The sequence below is a fragment of the Hetaerina americana genome, unplaced genomic scaffold (assembly GCF_022747635.1).
Source record: "Hetaerina americana unplaced genomic scaffold, ioHetAmer1.1.p SCAF_8, whole genome shotgun sequence".
Taxonomy (NCBI): Eukaryota; Metazoa; Arthropoda; class Insecta; order Odonata; family Calopterygidae; genus Hetaerina; species Hetaerina americana.
Genome location: NW_027287427.1, coordinates 13,231,803 through 13,255,389, shown reverse-complemented (window position 1 = coordinate 13,255,389; position 23,587 = coordinate 13,231,803). Strand labels below are relative to the sequence as shown.

General features: G+C 34.5%; 1 protein-coding gene across 5 annotated transcripts; it reads left to right on the top strand.

Moving 5' to 3' along the window:
* Positions 1-22,897, top strand: bbc (choline/ethanolaminephosphotransferase 1 bbc). 5 transcript variants are annotated; one of them, XM_071596288.1, is made up of 11 exons: positions 1-368; positions 455-602; positions 701-823; positions 902-1,005; positions 7,359-7,490; positions 8,311-8,442; positions 8,795-8,926; positions 9,623-9,781; positions 12,039-12,164; positions 13,138-13,324; positions 22,464-22,897. In XM_071596288.1, exons 1-11 carry the CDS (start codon positions 132-134, stop codon positions 22,577-22,579), a joined length of 1,596 nt encoding a protein of 531 aa, XP_071452389.1. In that variant the 5' UTR covers positions 1-131; the 3' UTR covers positions 22,580-22,897. The 5 variants fall into 5 exon arrangements, with proteins under 5 accessions (XP_071452389.1, XP_071452387.1, XP_071452385.1 ...); XM_071596286.1 differs by lacking the exons at positions 7,359-7,490; positions 8,311-8,442; XM_071596284.1 differs by lacking the exons at positions 7,359-7,490; positions 8,311-8,442 and having other exon boundaries at positions 8,792-8,926.
* Positions 22,898-23,587: the final 690 nt, after the last annotated feature.

Here is a 23,587-nt window from a genome sequence, read left to right as displayed (position 1 = left end):
TGAATTCCAGCGAATTCAGCCATATTATGGGCAGTTGTCAAGATCAGTTTGTGTATACGATTCGGAAACAGTGTTAGCGTTATGTAAATTGTACTTAGTGCCACTAATATTTCATATCAAAAGGAATAACAATGTTTTTCGGCAAAGGAAAGTTGCTATCTCCAGGTCAGCTCAGACGTTTGGGTGAACATGAATACCATTGTGCAAGTGATAGTTTATTAGATCCCTGGTTGAATCCTTGGTGGAGTTGGCTGGTCACCAAAGTACCTCTGTCTGTTGCACCTAACACCATCACTATTGTTGGTCTTGCTGTGAATATTTTGACCACTCTCATCTTAATTATCTACAGCCCTGATGCCAAAGCCGAGGTGGGAAGTTATATATTAGCCCATGTGGTATTGCCAACATTGTGTGACATGCTATAACATATAGTGATCCTTTTTTATTATTTTAGGCTCCTCGATGGGCTTTCTTCGTATGTGCCTTAGGCCTTTTCATTTATCAAAGTTTGGATGCAATTGATGGCAAGCAGGCGAGGAGAACTGGTACTTCGTCTCCATTGGGGGAATTATTTGATCACGGCTGCGACTCAATATCTACTGGTGAGTGGTAGTGCTTGTGTAGAGGTTCTGCAGCCGTACTTTTAGTTTATGTTTTATGTATAGCATGCTTTTCACGATTTATCTTTCATTTGTTTTAGTGTTTGTTGCTGTATCTGCCTGCATATCGGTGCAGTTGGGCTACTATCCTACATGGATGTTTTTTCAGTGTTTTTGCGCAATGGCGCTCTTTTATTGTGCCCATTGGCAGACTTATGTTTCTGGTAAGTAAGACACGTAATCATGGGTTTTACTGGTTGTTTGTCATTACATCCCTTCTATATGGCTGTGTTTTTTTGTAGGTAAATTAAGATTTGGGAAGGTGGATGTCACAGAAGCCCAAATAACAATAATCTTCATTCATCTGATATCAGCAGTATTTGGCTCCAGTATTTGGAGTACAAAGGTAAATCATAAAAACTTATTTCCAATTTTAATATTATGTACTCATTCATTATTAAGTAATCCAGCTCTTGGTCAAAAGACTTGTTTTCGTATGATTATGTTATGCCACACTTGCCATTTTCACGTTAATGCGTTATTTATATGTACAAGGTAGTTGTTAGAAAGTCCTTGAGTACTTGCCAACAGTACTCGGTTTTTATACTGCCTAATCCAACCCCATTTTGCACGGCTAATTCATTGGGTTACTGATGTTGTAATAAAGTGGAATATTATATTTGATGGTAGTTCACAAAATGGTCCAAAACCGTGGAGTAATCTTTTTAAACGTATTTTTGGGATCAATTAATTAATAGCTTCCACCGGAGTGGAGAGTACTATGTGCTATTCTCAAAAAGGAAATTGCAAGATTAAAATAGTCTTCTGTAAGTTGTTTACTGTAATGGAAGTGTAAAAGAGTAATCCCCATGGTTGACTTAATAATTTGATGAGTAATGATGAGCACCAGCTAACCTGAATGTTGCAGGTTACAATCCAGCATGAGCCAAAATCACCCATGGTTCTCAGGAGTGAATGCTGTTGATTAATACTATTCTTTTATCTTATGTTAAGTGTATTTTCATATTGATCTGAAAAACTTAAAATCTAATCACTACTGTTACTAATATCTTTAATTTGGCCTTAGGTCTGCCTTGGGTATGAATTCAAGCATAAAGTATGTGGTTTACAGTGAATTTGCAGATGTTCCTGTCTGGGTTAACTAAATAGTGTATAATCGTAACCTGGGCTATCAATATTGTTCAGATGCATAATTTTTGCTCTTTTATTGGCAGTGTAAGGATGTATTCAGACTGACTTTTTAATGAAACTTTGATGTGCCAAAATAATGCGATATTGATACTTCAAATCCTCACCTAGCTGATCATCAAGGGAGGAGTTAAACATTTTAAAATTACACTATTTCCGCAAAAAATAACTCTAATTTCAGCATTCATCTGCATTTTATTTTATATGTTCACATTTTGAAGTGCTATTTTTGTTGTCATCTGGAACAAGGTTTTACCATGTCGCATATTTCTTATATTGAGAGAGTGTATTATGTTGTGACAAATTAAGTAATTGCATTTCAGGAAATTACTTAATATTAATAACATAATATGTCTCTCTAAGTAAATTAGTTTTTATTTGAGAGATTTGTTTGTCACTGTGCAAGGCATAAAAATACTATAATAAATATTTTATTTACAAAAATGCAGTTTAAAAAAATATTCCTTCATTTCACTTCCAGAAGAGATTATATTTCTGTCAACGTTTCATCAATTTTCTTGATCGTAAGAGCATAAATCAGTAATTAATTTTTAACATGCACGAGGGAATGCAACAAATACCAATCCCAGAAGTTTTCCTGTGTAATTAAGTTCTTTTATTGCATCTTGTATTGTTCTTTTTAAAAAATATTCAGTGAACTATGCAGGCATACAAATTTATTCAAAAAAATCTCTTGGACAACACTGCAGCTAGTAAAATTAAACTTGTCAAGGCAGTTTGTAAATAGATTAATTTCGTGGTGATAACTATATTCTTTTGTCCCTTTGTTATACTGATACTGGTTTGGTTGTGATTGATTAGGTTTGATGCCTTTATGTTAAAGATAAAAGGTTGTAAAGAACTTTTTTGAGGCTTTATTTAATTATATTTTATTTTATTACTTACATGCATACATTTCTGAATTCATTTTTATATTTCAATCCAATAAAGGAACAATCAGCATATGTTGTGGTAAGCTGGTTTTAGTAAATTTGCTGTGAATATACAGTGGTGATAACAGCTCCACTAAGTTGAGGTAACCCCAATGTATACATTTTCTGATGGTTTTCCCATTATATTTTATATACTACATTGATGATCCATAGCTAGTTTAACATATTTTCCATCCTAATGCATTTAACTATGTACTCCATTTAGTAGGTAAATATGACATTTTTATTAGATGAACTGTACATTTATATATTTGAATTGATTTCTCAAGAAGATAACTTACAAAATTGACAAGTGTTCAGTAATGATATTTAAAATCAAAGACTTGTAGATATGTTTTTCAAAGTGCCAAACTATAGGCAATAGTTTCAAATAGCTATATATGCAAGCAAGAAGGGCATGTGATAGTCCAGTGAGCAGATCATTGGATTACTAACCAGTGGACCTGGGTTCAATTCCCGGGAATGCCTTTGGGCATCCTCAGCTTCACCAAGGCTGTGTGGTTTTTTGAGTGCCAGAACTTCTTGAGAAATCATAGGTGGCTCAGGGAGAGGAACTGCCCACCCTACCCTGATGTATGAATTTCACAGTCCCTTGAGCTTAGTATTGTGTGGGCTGTACCCTCGCCTGCCAAACCGACCTTCAGGTTGATAACCATGGTTGGTGGTATACATTAAGTTTGAAGTAACTGACCCCTACTTGTGAAAGCAAGTGAACCTTCTGAAAATTACCTGAAGACCTTTTCTTGAACTCATTGCTATTTTGTTTGTATGAATTTGATACCAGAATCAAGAAAATTATACTGCTTAGCCTGAGGTTGAATGTGCAGGTGTCCAGCACTGGCTAATAAGGTCTAAACTAATATGATTTTTTAATCAAGCTGAAGGTGATGTAATCATGTAGTGGATAGAACCTTTTGAGCTCCTGCTAGTGGGTCATGAGTTCAAAACTGGGTAATGCCTCCTGTAGTTCCTGCCCTAAGCAGTGTTTTTTTTCTGGGATACAAAAAGTATCATTGCAAACAGGAATGGTCCCATATTTCACATATTCTCGGGCTTAGTACCGGAAGACTTTTCAAACTAACCCATCAAATTTAACATCAGAGAATATTGGTTGGGTGTATGGAGAAATAACTACAGTGGTAACTCAAAAGAGATTTTCGACATGCATCGACTGCAGCATTCCATTGTTTGCAAGGAAATCATCTCTTTGTGTGAAGGGAAATTTCATCTGATGGTGAAAGCCTTCTTGCACATTAGATGTGTATTTTTTGTGAAGGAGAGTTTTCCTAGTTTTGTACTTCAAAATGCTATTGTATCACGCAGCAGCCTATACAGTGGCATTTGTGTACCCAATGGAGCTCCATTCTAAGGAATGCCAGCTGCTTCTTTTATGATGGAGTGAAGGGATGCCGAGTAGAATGAATGTTAAACAAGAAATTGTTCTTGCAAGCCTCTTGCAGTACTTGTCTTACCAATGACCCAGGAAACCAAAGAGGGATGCAGCATCAGCTGATCTGCGCTGAAATGATTTTATACTTTGAGGGACTTAAAAGGGATGAATTCTGAGGTTAGGGGAACCATGTTGTCCAAATAAACTTGAAAATTACAGTAAGAAATGAAGTTGCGATAACCCTAGTAAAGTATCCAAGAGTATATCTCAGAATAGTGTATCTGGGTTGTAAAAAGTGAAAATTTCAAATTTATCATTGCAAATAAAAGAGTGACCTATCTTACAGTTTTCTGCAGGGTGAGATTGATGAAAGGATTCTTATGGGTTTCTCCAATTGTTGACTTTTTTGAGAGCAAATTGTGCTACTGTTGGTTCTTCTGGTGGATTGTAATCAAAGTAAATGTTTCAGTTAAGCCAGCTTCAGCTGTCCATGCGTAGTCCATTGGAGTGCTCTGATTGGTAATTTCTTGAAAGTTCCTCTTCCACATTGAGGAGAGGTTGTATCCAGCTTTCCAGTTCAAAATTAATCATTATTTCTACTACTTCCCTGAATATTCTGTGAAAATTGTGATTTTCCATTTCCAGAATTTTTGCCTCTAATAAATGACATGGCCGTCAAGTTCTGAACATGTATGTATGGCTGTGGCAGAGAAGCAATTGTCTCTTTTCCATAGTTCTGACATGCTCCTTTCTTTTGTATTCAGCTGATCTTCTTCTTGTGTGGCCAGTGTATAGCTTTCCAAAGGAGCACCTGATTGGTGTATGAGAGCTGGTATGCAATCTCTTGCCTTGTCCATGATATGTCTGACTTTCCATGCAGTCAAGAACCTTGTTACCATATTTTTTTATGTGCTTGGTTAGTCCATTCTGATGTCCTGGAAACATACTTGATAGTGGCATAATTTCCATATTGCTGTCACTCCTTATGGGTAAGACAGGGGTGTCCATTATCACCATCTAACTAATCTATTCTATGTATTTGTGGAGGAAATAGTTAAATGGAGGCATTGGAAAAACTGGAGGCATGAATGGAAGTAGGTGGAGTACTAATAAAATCAATTAAGGTTGTGGATTGTCAAGTTTAAGTTTGCCAGTCGAGCAAGGGATTACAAGCCATACTGAGCACATTGGAAAGTCTGTGCGATAGTTATGATTACATTGTAATTGCTTTTAGTTTATCCATATAAGAACCTTTCATCGTTGTTGGCAACTGTTCGAGATGTAGTTCTTTTCTTTCCTTTTTAAGCATCAATCTCTTTGATCTTGTTCTTGAGGATAGTGCAAATTGTTGAGATACATTGATTGTATGTGCATGCTAAATAGGCCACGCTCACAATTGGTTTTCTCATTTGAATGATTTTACTTTGCATTTCTAAGGTTATTTTTATTCTCTTGCTGTCTTATTGTGGCTTTTTTGTTTGGAAACATTTTTGCAAAATTATTAATCTTTGCGCAAAACAATCACAAATAATATGTCTTAATACATATTCGGAAAATTGTGTGAGATCATGAGCAGCACTAAGATGCTAGCAGAATGAGTGCTAAACACAGATTAGTACAGCAGGTGCAAATTCCAGGACTTCCCCTCTGCTTTTCACTGGTTAACCAAGTCTTTTTCACAATATTTTTTGCTCACTCCGCAAATCACTTGCTCAGCTAGGTCCTTATCAGGCAATACTCCACTATATATATATGTAAGCTATAGTGATGCCCATGTCAAGTATGGTTTCTACGTCAATAAGGTCATGATTGTGATAAATCTCATTAGTAAAAAATTAGTTAGGCCAAGGCTTGCTCACAATGGTGTAAGAAAATTCAGAGGTTTATAGGGCTGGCATTCTAAGTTTAGATTTGGTCTTAGGAAGTGAGTGCATGATAAATACTGCTCTTTTTGTAATTTTTGGTTTTACTCTAAATGCATATTTGTTTTTTCAGATGGTAGTATGTTTTAAAAAAACCTGAATTTTAGAATGTACAAGATCCCTTAAGCAGTGAGCTGCCAAATCTATTTTCTTGTTTAGTATACCTGCTAAAGTTAATTCTAATGTCTTTCTTGTTAATTTTAATGCATAGTGTACTTATGCCTGCATTTCATATTTTTAAGTTAGTAAATTTATTTTCAATACCAATTTTTAAAATGATGTCAGAATAAAAAGACGCATTCTCCCAATAGTGGTTTTATAGTAGCTTTGTTTCATCTGGTATCTTATCTTTTTTTGTCGTACAAATGTTTCTCATAATGTAATGAAATATTTCTAAGGAGGATAATATATGTTTTTATGAAGACATTGGTTTTCAGTAGAATGTTGACTATATATTATGAGAGACAATGTGTTTATTATTGCTGTATGAGATTATCTATTTTATGAACTGTAGAAAAACAATCTGGAAAAATTGAAAAAAAAGTGTTGGTCTTGTCCTGTAATTTTAACCTAAGCACTTTGTGTGCCCATCCGGCGGCAGTGTATGTCCACAATTGAATCGCCAGTTAGCAACAATTCTGACCAATAAAGGTAGTTTTCTTAAAGCAATTCCAAATTATTCATGTAAAGGAAAAAATATGTATGTATGCCATGGGCATTTCTGAGGAAAGTGATATCTATTTGAGAGTTATAGGTACTTGTCCATTATCCAACTTCATAAAGTATTTAAGAGATGATTTTCAGAAAAACATTGTATATAGCATTGAGGGTTTGTTGCATTTGTATTCTATGTATGATTACTTTGCAAGTAATAAGAAATTCATGTTTTGTTGAATTTAAGGGATTAAAATCCTCAGAAAATGATTGAAGGAAGCCATTTGATATACTTATGCATTACTATTATCTTCAAGATTTCATTCAAGAGATTTTTTTGTAAAATGTCCCGCTTATGTTGCCCTTGATAGCCCACCATAATTTTTACAATTTTTGAGAAGGAGCATGCTTATTCAGTTAAACTAGTGGATAATGGTTAGCTGTGCAAGTCTTGATGTGCCAGCAATCAATTTTGATTGTTGATAAGTAATGTATTTAGTGATTTACACCATTGTCTTTTATGATGTAGATGGACTGCAGCTGGGTAAATATTTGATGCAGTTGGATAATGAGCAAATACCAAAATGTGTAATAAATTAATTCAAAATGTTCTATGTATTCTTTTTGGCAGATTCCATATTTAATGGTGGAAATTAAGTTACCTATGGCTGTATTCACATTTATGTGTGCAGGAATGGCATTTTACAATGGTTTTAATGTGATTATTAATGGTGGTGTAGGAAAAAATGGATCCACAGTGGCTGTAAGTGGTCAACGTGTTTCAATGAATTTTAAACCACCTGACTAACAACTTCTACTAATGCCCAGACCTCACTTCATCTAGGTCTATGGAGATTCTGCCACGTCACACACATACCCTCTTCAAAATTCCTTCTATCTCTTGCTTTCATACCTTTGACTGTACCCATGGTTGTTATAATACATTTTCAGAGGTGTTACGATAGTTTTCACAATACCAAGCTTGAAATGGGAAATTATTGTGTAGAGGTGTTTTGAAGTGCCACGGAATCTTTGGTTGGTGCATATCAACGAGGAATTTTCGACAGCCCTTTTATCGAAAATAGAGTTGATTTTTGCATGCTCAGGTTCAGTAACTGTCAACTTTGATTGCATGATTCGCTCCCTCTTGAATGAATTCCTGGTAAATCCAATTTCTGTTTCAGTGTAATCACCTGACCTTGGAGTTTTTTTTGGGATGAAGGAGAGTTATGGCCTTAAAACCTCAGCTTGCCTTTTGTTTATGGTTATATTTATTTCACAATTTATTCATGTTGACATGATATTTTAAGGAAGATGTGTTTGAGATGACTTGCAAAAGTTCCATAGGGACTCTCATTGCTTTATGTGGACTTCTTTTAACTTTATGTTTTATCACACAACACAAAAGTGCACAAAAGATTGGCATAATTAATAAGAAAAGGAGCATGCAATGGATTTTTTTTATCTCTGTCAGCACAATGGTTTCTTAATATGTGTGTAGATTTAGTATCCATGGGAAATCAGTGTTTCATGGCACTTGAAAATAGCTACTAAATTAAATGTGATTTGTTTCTCTCCAATAGATACCACTCACAACAGTGCATTTGTCACAAGCTGTTTGTGCTGTCTTTTTCATTGGCTATGCCCACATATTTTTGACATTTTGCCAAACAATTCACACAGGTGGAGTAGGAAAAAATGGCTCCACGGTGGCAGTAAGTTGACCTCTAGTTTGACACTAGGAGTTGATCAAATGAAGTCTTTCTTCAAAGAACGCTCTGCTTTAGAGTTTGCATGATTGCAGTGTCTAAATCAGTAGGCTTTATGCACTTATCTAAGAGTAGAATTGTTACAAGTGTTTCTCTTTGGTGATGTATTTGGAGCAGGTGCTGTGATTCTTCATTAGGCTCTTCATGAACATTTTTGTCCTTTGGCATTAACATTTGAAGCATCTATTTCACTGAGTTTAACCCTCTTTTCTCTCCTGGCCTTGCAGCATTGGTATGTCCCTTATTCTCTCCTTATAGAAAGAAAACTTCATAAATATTTCTGTCTGTTTTCAAGCAGCTTCCATTTTTTGATGTGGAAATGAAATTGATACCAATGTTTGTGGCATTATTGGTTGCGATCCTACTTGCTCAGGCAAACATAGTGGTCATTTTCACGGGTGGTGTAGGAAAAAATGGGTCCACTGTGGCCGTAAGTTTTACTAAAACTTATTCAAATATTTTTATGCTTTTGTTTCGTTCTGCTAATGTTTACTCCTGCCTTTAAAGGAGGTAACTATGGCAATATTCTTATTTGAGGTTTTCGTTGCATCCTGACCTTGATTGTTTGGTGGCTAGTAGTGACCTTTTTGTTATCCATTATTTTAAGTGTGTTTCTTATGCATGCTGTCTTTAACTGCACTTCTTTTAAGGCATTTTACCACCTCAGTGACCTTTATGTCCTTTGCTTGCTACACTTATTTCCTGATTCATTTGCACTTCCATTTGGAGGCTAGTAATTATATTGTCTTCATCAATTAATGGAGTGCATTTCTTGTGCATGCTTTACGAGACCCTACTCTGGTATATTTTTCCCTTCCTTGCGTATATTTACCTATTTCCTAATCCTCATGCTTTTTATGTAGGGGTTAGTAATGGTCTTTTTGTTACCAACTTACGCAGCACCTATTTTCTGCATGCCTTGTTTGACTGTTCCACCTATTTTCCACACTATTGGTCTATCTTTATTTCCTCTTGTCGTTTCTTGTTCATTTCCTAATCATTTAATCTTTTGTTCCTCTTTTTTCTGTAAATGCAAAGTTTATGTTAATATAGTTTGAATGAAACTTATTTCAAATTCTGAGACATCTGACAATTATTCAATGAAATGTAATGAACTCTTTTTCAGGGCACTAGTGTGCTATCACCAGTTATACCTTTTGGGCTAGTGATTGTTCCTGCATACATAATTTATAAAAAAAGTATTGATGGTGTATATGAAAACAATCCAGTTCTATACATACTTGCCTTTGGCTTGGTCACATCTAAAGTCACAAATCGCTTGGTGGTGAGTAAGATCATATTCATATACATAATATAGTGAAGTTAGAACTACACTAATTTAATTATATCATTAAATGCAAAAGTATTGTGGAGTGTGAGAGTTGATTAAATATTTAATGTATCGGCACTTTCACTCCACAAATGCCGCTAACATTTTTATAAACTGTTGTATTTATTAGACTCTTGTGAGAAAATTTGAAAATCACATCTTAATTCACAGCCTAGGTCTTTTGGGGCCATTTGGGCAATTAATATCTGAATAAATTGTTCACATATTAAGGGAATGCCATAATGGAGAGTAAAATAAATGCATGCTTTCCATTTCATTCTCTATTTTTGTAACAACAAATTCTTTACTAAGAAAATCTGTCAGCCAAACTTGTGATATCAATTTGGCTGAGGTTTTCCGGGTTTGTATGTTGGCCAGTATGGGAAACCAGCATAAAACATTAAACCTACCTCTTTGTTTTCCTTATGTTTGGTGCTAATTATTTTCAAAAGTTCTTTTTTGTTTGTGTATCAATTCCTTAATTTTCCGTTTTTAAATATCTTCAAATGTCAGCGTGGTATAAAATGGGTTTTGTCTGTTCTGCTGGATAAATCAACATAATGTTTTGGATGCTCCTGGATTGCCCTGCCCAGATATTTCCAGAAGTATTTCCAGTATTTTTCAGTTTATTGTTAATGCTAGTCATATTTGCTTATTTTGGTAATTAAGGCTACTAAGCATAACTAAATCTTGGACAAATGGCATTGTTTCTTATCTTTGTTGGTTTACCTTTGCATTCAGTTTATTGAACAGTTCAGCAATGCATAGTCACATTTTGCCTCAGAAAGAGCAGTGAAGTAAAAGAAGGCAAATACAGAAGTGGTGTAGAGTATGGAAAAAGGAATAAAGCTGATTCTTCAGAGTCAGAAGAAAAGTTTTGTCGGGACTCATTGTAAAATAGAGTAAACATTTGGGAAATATAAGCTTCCTTCTGGGCCGAGAGACTTAAAGAGATAGCTTGATAATTTACTCGGTGACAAAAACCATGTGATGGCAATAGAGGTGGTCTCGTATTTATTTTTTGAATGGTTAATATATTATCGAGAAAACAATAACTTTATATTACTGACATTTATGTCTAGTAGGTATTTAAAGTAATTTGGTTATTATTTTAATAGTTACAGTAATAAAACTTTCAAAATAATAGCCAAATTCAAGATATGAATCTTAATTTAAATTTATTTTAATATATGTGGGAAGAAAGTTATTTTATCATCAAACTTTTACCTAGGTCTTTGAGGTATAATTGTTAAAGTGAAGTGACAAAAAGTAATATCAATGCACCTTATTCTTTGTGGATTTATTAATACACATTATGATAAGGCAGTGTCATTCTTTAAATAAATCATCCTTCATTTTCTGAGGTAAAATAATTTGAATGTCAACCTTAGGGCATGCATTTAAAATCTTTGCATTTTATGCTTATCCCTTCTTCACTGGAAATCACATAATTATTTGAGGACATGTTCACAAGGTTGGTAGCCTGTATACCTGCTGCCAGGCCACGGTTCATACTTGTGTTATTTTACTATTGAGTTATAAATGTTCATTTACAATGGGTTTAATTAAATACAATGCCTTGCCTCTTCTAATTGAAAAGACAGTTTATCTCAGTATCTCTTTGCATGCAAATATTTGTATTATGCGATTTAAAATCTTTAAGTAACTCAATAGTTTCATGAAGGCCATTCAAAGCTGAATAGGTCTGAATTGCATTTGATTGAAGTTATTTTACATTTGAAAGCTCTTTGAGATATTAAATATCAGTGATGTCCCCTGCTGCATTGGTATGGCAACAAGGTGTTCTTTAATGTTTTCATGGACACAGGCAATATGAACAATTTAGGAGAAGCCAATGTATGTTGATCCCAGTGGTCGGCTGCTTAAAGCAGGTTTTAAGATATGCACCTCAAGAACCCATTTACCATTTTTCAAGTCAATTGCTCACTTCATCTGTGAAAAAGGGATGATAAAAAATATGACATGGAATTAGTACAATTCATTGAATTTGATTTTAATGAATGCAATTCTGAGTTTCTCTTGTAAAATTGCCAACCAGAGCTGAACAAGCTAAATGAGGGTATATATATTATTCTTCTTTCTATAATGTGATTGTTCAAAACAGGTGACCATTTGAGGAATGAATGTAGTTGCTTGCTTGTGTTGAATTAATTGTATGCGCAATTAATGCTAATATTGATATATTTTTTAGGTTGCACACATGACTAAAAATGAAATGGAATATTTGGATTCAGCTCTTTTGGGTCCCTCAATGCTGTTTCTCAATCAGTATTTCAACTTTTATATTGCAGAGTACAATGTATTGTGGTTATGCTTGGTAAGTGAGAAAAGTGATGAATTAATTGTTGATAATTATGATTGTCAGTGGTATATTATTTCCTAATTTAATGCTTATTGTTGTTTTGCCATGGTTTACCATATGATGATGTGGCCACATAAATGATTTCTTGGGAAATTAAAGTAGAGATGTATTAAGAGATTTAATTTTTTTATAAGGGACCTCACACTCTCTATAGATAGGTTATTTGAGGCACTAAACCAAAAATAATAGACAAGGTCCCTAGCCAATCACTGTTCAGATTCAAAACTGAAAATAGGATGTACAGTTAATATGGCTACATAGTAAACACTCATTAATTTAGACCATTTGTGCTGTTTAACATGGCAATATCTTCAAATGGGATTTCAGCTTGTTCAGTATATGTAGCAAAAGGTGGCATTACTAGACTCTGGATGAATTGCAGAGTGCTGTGACTATAAGCAGGGAAGGCTGCACATGGCACGGGCCTAGTAACTTGGCATACCATATGCTTTTTCGCTCATAAAAGTCATTTCAGAGTTAGGAATAATTTTAAGGATAAAATTCATCCCTTCTAAGCAATTGAGTAGCAGATATCATCAAGTTTCATGAGATCTTTTGAAATTATCTTTTTTTTTCATTTAGCCTATTACATACAGCTGAATAAGTTGTGCAAATGTGAATAAACCTTATATGAATGAATGATGTATCAAATAAAATCTTGATTGGTTAACAGGATGTCTTGAATCATTCGTCTTGGGGATGTTTTTTACCTCAATGAAGTTTTCTTAAACTAGCATTCTGTAAATTACTATTGGTCTAGAAGGAGCGCACAAATTATATTTGCAGTATCCAAATTATTAAGCCTTTACTTTAATGCAGGCGGCTAAACTCTTCTGCTTTTCATCTACGTAATATAGTCTGTCTAATCTTATGATTCAAGTCCATTAGTTTGGTTTTCAGTTGTTTCCCCTTCACCCTTTTCTTCCAGATATGGACCGTCATTGACTTGCTGAAGTACTCATCCCAAGTGTGTTTGGAGATATGTGATCACCTCAAAATTGACTTATTTAAGATGCCAGGGAATTTAAATGTCCGCAGTGCCACACGTGCATACTCCTCCCAAACCTCAAGTTCCTCATTCTCATCTCCAGGCTCCGCAACGAGTCACAAGAATGGTATGAACCTGTCATCATCTTCTACAAAGGTGGCCACTCGTAGCAAAACACGAGATCAGAGGCATAGGCCTCAGTAATGATTGTAATCCTAGTCTTACCTTAAATTAATTGGAATGTTTAATTGAACTATTCATGTTGTCAAGACGATAGTTTCTTGGCCCTGTGCATTCAAATCCGAACTTAATATGATGATGATTTAGTGGTAGTTCTTGTCCACCTGTTTTGTGAGGAGCAGTGGGAAAGATTTTGAGTCAGGAATATTGACAATTGATTTGTTCCTTGTCCAGGCCTTTTTGAAAGAAAGGATATTGAGTTTCAGAGATTTGAACTTTTTTTCTCTTATGGTTTTTTTAAATTATTTATGTATTAACTGAAAGTCTTTTTTTATTCTTCTATTTTTTAATGCTAGTTGAAATGCATGTGGCACTGTTTGGTGCTGTTTATTTTTGTACTCCCTCTCCAGAACCTCATGCCTTGGAAGAAACCCAGTGGTAGAGTTGATCCTAATACCATTAAGGGCTTGCACTTCCTTTGGTGACTTTGATGGTGAAGGGTTTACATGCTGCCCTATTTAATTAATCAGTATCTAATCATACCATTACATTTTACATCAGAGTACGCTTCTTCAATCCTATCACCCAAAATTTTCATTATTTTTCAACATTTTCATTAGTTTGACATATTAGCTCTCATTCGATGTTTTTTTTATCCAAGTGCTTGGTGATAATAAGATTGTTGTTTATGTTTGATTTTGTAATAACTAAGAATTTTGCTCTGGGAAGCAAAGTATGTAAATATTCAATAAAAGTTATTTATTTTATTGAATGAAGTTGAGGTTTTTGAGATGTGTAATCTCATTGTAATTAGTAGTAAATAATGTTTTGCATATTTTGTGGATGTAGACATCATCCAATGTGTCAGGCATTGAAAGAATTTTATACTATTGTGAGAACATTTGAAATATTTTTGAAAATGTAGTGTTTTTACTCATTAAAACATTTAAAAGGCTAGCTTTATTTCTCAACTTCTGGTTTGGAAGCTCTAGATCTTTCATGTCATTTTAGAAGTGAATATTCTGTTGAAGTTGTCTTCATCATCATTTAACTGCAAAGTACCTTTGTATATAGAAATAGTTGTTTCATTTTAGCTGATTTATGACATGTTATGCATCAAGGCTTTAGACTAACCTGTATAAGCTGTCTTAAAACCATTGGCAAAGCGTTGTAAATGGGAGAACATCAATTTGAGTTTCCTTTGTGATACTTTTATGCTATAACACAGTCCTAGTTTCTTCCTGCTATTTTCACTGACATTCCTATTTCAAGAGTTGATTGTAAAAAAAAGTGTTGCTGTAGAATGTCTATAATAGCCCTGTGGTATAAGAACGTAAAATATGTGAAGTAATCAAAGTTGTTTTCTTGCAGTATTCTTATACACTTCTTGCCAAACTGCTCAAGGTGTTACTACCATGCCTTAAATATGTCAGATATATTTAGTAGGTTTGAAACTTGTTAAATATCCAAAGAAAAATCCCTGTTAAGATCAAAAGCTGGCTGAAATAAGTTCCCTTTAATGATTTTGTGTTGTAAGTTAACAGTGCTCATATTTTTGTTATACTTTTGAGGAGTGTTACATAATTAGTCAATAAGTTTTAAAATTTGAATTGTTTTGTTATGACTTTTGCTTAAAAAGTGTTTGGTGGATTCGCAGTGTAAACAAATGAAATACACAGAGAATGAAAGAAACTGTGACTGTTGCTATCATTTCTTCTTTCTTTATTTCCTTCTCAAGGTTACTAATTAATTAATAATCGAAGGGGTGGTTTTTAAATAATGCTTTTTGACAAGAGGTGGGCTTATTTAATATTTTTATTCTTTTATTTACTTTTCTTGAGTGCTTCTGCTCTTTCTTTGTCTTGATTTGAGTGGCTATCTGTTGATCTTAGTATCCACAATATTGCTTCATACAATTTAGCATGCCAAAGAGTAATTAATGGTAGTGATAATTGAATTCTAAATCCGATTTTATTTTGCCATTTTGTGTTTTAAATCAGAGCTTAGCTCATAGCTATCCTCTTTGTTTTTCGTACGCTGAATTTTGTCATCAATGAACCTTTTTCGGTTGGGTTGGCTTATTTGGGATATCAGGTACTCTTCCTTAGGGCTCAGTTGGTTCTGATAGTGAAGTACCTGCAGTCAGTTATACTGGGGCAATTGGAGCTTAATGTTTATGAGTAGGTGTACTGTGTTTCATACAAAATGGAAAAGGATATTTCTTTCCCAAAATGTTTATTTGGGAAATAAGTGTTTTCTTTTAATTTTACTTTACTTTTTAATTGAAATTTAAAGCCATCTACATCGGCTATTATATTAGTTGTAAACCATACATTTTTAATATAGATTGTTTTCATTTTAATATTCTAATCTGATGAGGAGGCTTTTAGATATGCTCACTACTTTAATCGATTCAACAGCAAAAAAGTTGCAAATTTATTGGCTCAAAGTAAATTATCTTTGAAGAAAAATAAATGTCATTATAAATCTAGTTTCATACTCATCCAATATAGTTAAGAATTCAACTATGCTTTTGACTGCATTTTTAAAATTACGTTTTTAGTCGTATTTCCAAATGTTGCTCATGGTTCTTTTTGAGGTGTACTAAATCTTATGGTGTACTAAATTCCTTACTTTTGGATATCGATGAATAATCATATGAATTTTCAAGTGAAAAAGGGGAAGGGCTGGAAAAGGTCACCACCAAGCCATGGCTACCTTTATCATCAGATCTCGTTGAGGTTCGGTTTGAAAGTTGAGATAACTTCCAAGGATATCTGGGAGTTTCAGTAAAGATATTTCACCTGCAATGAAAATGAAGGTTGTATCAGGCTGTCTGATTACCTGAAAATATCGTGGAATAATGCTCCCGGAGCAACTCAGGGAATTCATTGTGTGGTGAAAAGAGTTTCAATCTAATTCTAGGAAGGCTCACTTCCTGCCTTCCATTTTGAGCTTCATCATAGATCCGCCAACTTCCTCCTGGTGGTACATATAAGCACGCAATTATAGGCAGAGATGTTTCAAGATATTAAACTCATTGTGTACTCATTTTACTTATGTCACATGATGAATGAATTCGTTTTGCTCTTGGGTGGGAATATATATTTTGACATTCCATATGCACTTACCTCGAAGTATTTTTCTTGGACTTGTGAGTTAATCTTAAGATATCTCTTGGTTAATGATACCAAGTATTTTTAGACACGACTCCCAATAGTAGTTCCCTAACCACTGTTGGCAGTCTTGATCAGTTCCATTGTTTTAAGGAAACCTGGAAAATTGACAAATTCTTATGGAAAACTTGGAAAGTTTCATGATGGCTGGACAGATAAGTGATGTAGCTCGCACCCTTTTTAGCCAGCCTCGTACATTTTTACGGCTAAATATGGCATTTTAATATGACATATGACTCGTACATTTTGTCTTCATCTATTTCATATTTTCATGTCTACCGATTGATAAAATTTGTTAAAAAACTTACATATACTTGCATCTTCTTTCTTAAGTTTATGGAAACATTTAATCTTCTAGAGGTATTCACTAAAAGCTGACTTTTTTGGGGTCATCAAATTCAGAAGTTTGTATTGAGCACCAAAAAAACTTAGCAACATTGACTAGATAGCAATTTTAGGCTACAGGATGAAAGAATGTATTCTTTTGAATAATTTTGAGCTACGTGAAGGACCAAACTTGTGCATCTTGTTCAAAAAAAATATTTTATTAGCCTTTAAAATATTGTGATACTATTTATGGTAATTTCAATATGGTTGAAGTATTCAACCATTTTGTCAACACGTATAGTATGGTATATGCTCCTGTATCCTTATGTATGTTTCTGTATCTATCTTTATCAATTGGGAAACATTCTTATTTGTTCTCTTTATATCATCATATATTCTCATAGTTTGTGTGAATCATGGAATATGTCTCATTTGCTCCTGCATCGTAAGGGATTAATACTCAGCTGAACACAGCAAAATTTGGGAGAAGGAGAAATGACTGCCTTCGTGCTGTTGTGCCTCAAACAATTGCAAAAATGAAAATTGTCATTCAGAACATCTTAGTTCTGGATGTCATGCTCCCTTGAATATCTGCAAGTGAAAAATTAATGCGAATTATTTTTTAATTCATTGATGTACCAAGTACATGTAACATTAAAACAACAAATCTCTCGTAGGGCAATTATTTCAAAGCAGCATTGATGTGGCATAAATCACATCTAAAGGTGCTAAGTGTGGATATATTTCTAGATTATAAATATCTTAAATTAGTCACAGTAGAAGGTTCCATTGTCTTTATCTTAAATATGAACTCTTTATGTTACATAATGTCATAAAATCTGCCGTGTGGTCATATTGCAGAGGTTTCTAGTATACTAGATATTGATCACATATTTGTATCAGAATGAAAGGGATTGCCTTGACACGAGAAAACCACCCACATAAGATGGAGTTCTGATCCATAGGAGCATTCATGCACCTAGAATTCCAATCTGTGGGTAGAGGCAATGTATTTATAGGATGCCATAATACATTAAGGAAGCATTGATGCTGGCTATTATTAATAAATTGAGGGGAATGTGATTTTCCAGTTGGTTGAGTGTTTGGTAACTACCTGTACGGCCCAGGTGATACCTCTGGGCACACTCGGTTCACTCAAGCTGTGATTTTTCGGGTATCAAATCTTCCTGAGAAACTACTGGCAGCACAGGGAAAAGAAATAGCCCACCTTTTGAGTGAATTTCACCTGCCATTGACCTGGGCTTAGAGCTCTATCCTTGCAATATTAAACCAACGTTTGGGTTAAATACCATGGTTGGTAATGAAATGGAAGATAATTGGATCTTTAGTGAACTCTGTTTCCATTTAGTCTAAGTCTTCCTGTGCTTTTGCCCCTGAAGTTGAAATAAATATACTTCATAAGCCATGCACTCACATTTAGGAAGGTCCTTGTCATTTTTATGCTCTCACCAAACCTGTTTAAAGGATGAGTGAGAGTGTGGAATCATTTTCAACACAATGTGTGCTTTTCAATCAAAGACATGTTTTGGGATGTATCATTTTTAAATTCATCATTGTATGGTTGGCTTCATTCATCAATATTAATTTAATTACGGGTGCAGGTGTAACCATATTAACCTCCTTTTTACTAATCAGCATTTGAAAACAAACTTTTTCCGTTACTGTTGCGGCATCTCCCGCAGTTTCTTTGGAATTTGTCAAAGGGAAAACACCATAAGTGTTTAAAGTTGGCTTTAACCTCGTGGACAGTGGCGCCTCGCGCACGACTACGAATGCATGTGACATTGTATGTACGGTATTTCGTCATAACATCTAGTTCCTTTAAAAGCCCCAAAAAATTTCAGAGTTTAAGAGGACGCCTCGGTAGCTTAAGTGGCTAAAGCACTCGACCGGATATTGAGGGATCTGGGTTCGAGTCCCAGTCAAGGCGAATGATTTTTACGCTCTGAAATAGTTGCATTGAAATGCACATTAGCGGATGACTCCGTTAAAAGTTACTGTTGCGGCATCTCCCGCAGTTTCTTTGGAATTTGATAAATTTTTAATTTACTCAGTTGATCAATAATGGTTTTTAATATCTAATGAATTTTATGTACAAATTCGACCTACTAACCATTTCATTAACTTAACTAAATTTGCTAATATGGTATAATTTTTATTTTGTCTTGTAGGATGGCGCTTACTCTTTCAAATAAAATTTGTTTAGGTTCTTTAGCACATGTACTGCACATGATAATCACATGAAAAAAAGTCACTGATTGCATTGCACTTATAAATTAAGTTTAACCATTAACAAGAAGAGAGTTGTGAGTACTAAGACTTTTTTATTGTCAAGTGTATTTAAATATATTCCATGAGACACCACTATGGTCTTACTTGCACTTATTTTGCTGCTAGTCATATTTGATCATGTTAAAAAATTAGTCATTTGCTATAGGTAGTTTTTGCAGGTTATGTTGATATGTGTTGACCTTCCTTTTACCTATAAGAGCACCCTTGCTTCATTTTATTAATATATTAGTTATTCTTGCTATCCCTCTGCCTATTGATTAATGAACAATGGATAATTTTAGCTATATCCATGTACCTTTTTATTTCATCACAACTCCCTTAAATTTTATTTGACACGACTCCACATCTTAATGAAATGAAGTTGGTTCATTATATAGTTCACTTAAATTAGGAAAATGTCCAGAACTTTCATAATTTCTCTGAAACTTTTAATTAACTTCATAATAGGTGTCTGAAAACACTTATGATAATTTTACCTGACCCTTACCACATGCTGTGTTCACATTGAATAAATACTGATTTAAGATTTGTAATGATGGAATGGAACTACATGTAATATATATCAGAAACATAGGTTTTCACCATAGAGCATGATAATTTCAAGCAAAAAATCTGCGGATTACATTTTAAGTTTGTTTTTTCAGTAATATAATCATTACCTAGCTGTCAAACTTATTGATTTGTGAGTGTTAAAGGATGTTGAAAAAATATCATATAAGGTGCCGTGATATTGTTCATTACATAAAACATAGTTTATTAAGTTCTCCTCTGTCATTGCATATGTTTTAACTGTTTCCTCTAATCAATTAATACTTGACAATCCTATTTAGGATATATAATTTACTGTTTATGTTCAAATTCATGCTACAAAAATTTAACTTATTTGTGGTAGTGCTGAAAAAAATTAAATGCAGTAGTAAATCATAAGTGGCAATTGTATTGTAACCAAACCTGTGATTAAAATCTTATTTATAAAATTTCAATTTCCCTGTGGAGAATGGAGAGTCAGGATGAGGAGTAATACATTAGTGTCCATTATTACCTGTTCTTTTCAACATATATAATGTTGAATACTATCATGGTATAACATTGAATACAATCAGGATGTGTCTGCTTTGTAGATTTTGAAAAGGCATTTGATTGAGTAGAATGTATTGCAGAAAATATGGGTCAATTGGAGACATAGGGGATTTATCTGCAACCTGCACATGTCACAGGCTACTTAGTTGCGATTGGGTGATGGAGAGTCTGGATGGCCAGTTTTAGGAAGATAATGCACATCCCTATTCATGCAAATAGGGATGTGCATTATAACCTGTACTGTTCAATGTACATTTTGATGAAAGGTAAAGGAGACATGGGAAGAACTGGAGATGGGAATGAAAATCAGTTAGGTTTTCTGATGATCAAGCTTTAGTTTGTCATGAAGGATCTCAGGTTTTCCCGGGGTATGGTATTCAAGAAGTTCTCTCGGGTTTCCCACCGGGTCAGGTTGCAGTACACCGATGTTTCGAAGGCTGACTCTGCCATCGTCTTCAGGGTGAAGTGACACCCTGAAGACGATGGCAGAGTCAACCTTCGAAACATCGGTGTACTGCAACCTGACCCGGTGGGAAACCCAAGAGAACTTCTTTAGTTTGTCAGTCAGCCGAAGGGTTGCAAGCATTGTTGAATGCATTAGAAAGGCAGGGCAAGAGGCATAGGGTGAAGATAAATGTAAATAATATGAAAGTTATGCAGTTCTCCTGAACAAGAAAGGCTAAGTTAAACATTAAAATATGAGGGCAAAAACTGGAGCAGGTAGAACAGTTTACGTATCTCGGTAGTGTTTTGGACCAACAAGGTCAAAGTAGTAGGGACGTAAGGAGAATTGCGCTAGGCAAAGAGGCTATTACAAGGAGGAGGGAGTTGATGAGAGGGACGTTGAGTAACGATATTAAGAAAAGACTGGTGAAAACTTTTATATGGAGCGTAGTTATGTATGGGGTGTAAAAGTAGTCACTGAAGCAGGATGATAGAAGTAGATTGGAGGCTTTTGAAATGTGAGTGTGGAGAAGGTTAAGTGTACAGAAAGGAAAACAAACGAAGTGCTAGGTATCATGGATGAAGAGAAGGGATTGTTGGGATAAATCATAAGTAGGCAGAAAAGATTGATTCTGAGCATTTTTATTGGCAATGGGATGTTGAAGACATCAAGAAGATGGGTTATTGTGATATGGGAGAATGTTAGGAAATTAAGAAAGGGGCAATAATAGGATAGGGATGTTGGACAGAATGAATTGAGGGAGGAAGTATTTAAAATGGAAGCACAGATTAATGTTGTGTGGGATGTCAGGTTGTGTCATTTAGCTGGGAAATGCAGCGATGATCAATCTTGCGTTCATCCAAAACCCACCTGAAATGGCTGATAATAATAATGTCTAGGTTCAGAAATTGGGATTGAATTAAGTTTGGAATATTCGTTATTGTAAATCTTTTTCTCAGTAATGTGATATCATGTTAATGGGCCGTCAAGTGTGTAAAATTCACTTCTCCATTCTAATTTCTCTCCGAAGGGTTAATTTGGAAATATTCTTGGGTGACATTTACAGTTAATGACAAAAGCCTGCAGTCTATGGGCAAAATATGATTCTGACAAGGCCCAATTTTATATTTTTTTAAATGTACATCCTCATAAAATGTAGTCCTAAACATAATACAGTACATTTGGGTATATCCAATGTTTTCAGGCTAAACTTTGTGGAAATACATTATCACTGAACTAAAAATAACAATTTATCTCTCCACTCAATTTTATTCAGTACAACTTTATGATGCCGATGCATCGAAGCTAGTTGTACCAAATTAAATTGAGTGGAAAGATAAATTGTTATTTTTATTTCAGTGTAAATATGGGGTTGTGGTAGTCGAGGGGTAGAGCATTGGACTATAGATCAGAGGGCCTGGGGTCGATTCCTGGGTAAGTCTCTCTGAGCACGCTCAGTTCCACCCAAGCTGTGTGATTTTTCAGTCACCAGATCTTCCTGGGAAATTATAATCGGCACTGGGAAAGGAACTGCCCCCCCTACCATGATGTGTGAATTTCATACGCCGTCAGGCTTAGTATTTGTGAACTCTACCATCACCCACCAAACCGACCTTCGGTTTGATATGATTACTGTGTTTATGTTAATATTGTACATACCCATGTGAATTATTACTAGCATATTTATTTTTGCTTTTAAAAATTTCTCTTCAAAATTTTATTTTGTTTGTGCTTATCTTATTCAGCTGAAGAGTTAACAAATGAAGACAGTGTTCCTCTTCTTGAAGGAGACTGGGATGAAACTCACAATGTGGAACAAGGGAAGAGTGATTTACAAAATGTTTCTCTAATAGACAGCTAGCCAGCCAAGTGAGTGAATTAATTATTTCATTAGACAAGGGTGAAGTGCATAAAAGACCTGAACTTATGTAGTGTTGGGAAGGCAAAACTGAATCATATGAAAAGATGTATAAAGTGTTATAAATACCCATCAAGCTATCCATCTGTTCAGATATGATAATTGTATTGTTAATATACCATTTCTTATTTATTTTTTTAATTCATTTGATATACATGTATTTATTGTTGCTCCAGCAAGATGTTTCTTTTTGAATGAATGGAAGGGTTAATTGAGGTTGTGCCAATTGGAATGATTTTAATAAAGTTAATAGAAAAATGATTTTTTAAAAGCTGATTTTTGTCTTTTGAACTTGGCAAGGATGCTGATAGCTAACTCCAGATCATTAAATTTATAGCTTTCCATGTGAAAATTAAACATTAATTACCTGCATTACTGTTACAGTGAGTGAGTATATGTATTATTTTCATCATCCTTAAAGCCCTAATTAATGACTCAATTGGCTAGCTGTCTTTAATTAGGGTTTTAAGGAGGCTTAAAGCTACCTTCAGCTAGTTACCGCCTCTATTTGAATGGCTTTGTCTGGCATGTGCTGCTATGCAACCACAAAATTTTAAGCTCCATTTACCATAATTTTTCAGGCTTTTCTTCCTAAACTGACCTATTGTACCTCTAAAACAATCTAATGAGATGTGACTGAATTAATGACCAACAAACTGAAACATTACTTCTTGAGGTCTCACAATATATCAAGTTTCCTAGATGATAATTGCTCTTATGTTACATATTGCCCACATCAATGCCCTTTAGTAATAATAATAATGCTTTCTTCGCTATAGGCAGATTCAGCATGGTTTTTTCTACAAAGAAAAAATGTACATCAAAATCTCAGTCTACATCACATGAAAAAAGTTATTTATTTTTATGTAGAGATATTAAGCAAAACATTTTCGACTGTTCTTTGCATAATGCACAAAACTCACCCTAAGATTACCAAGGTTTAATAAGAAG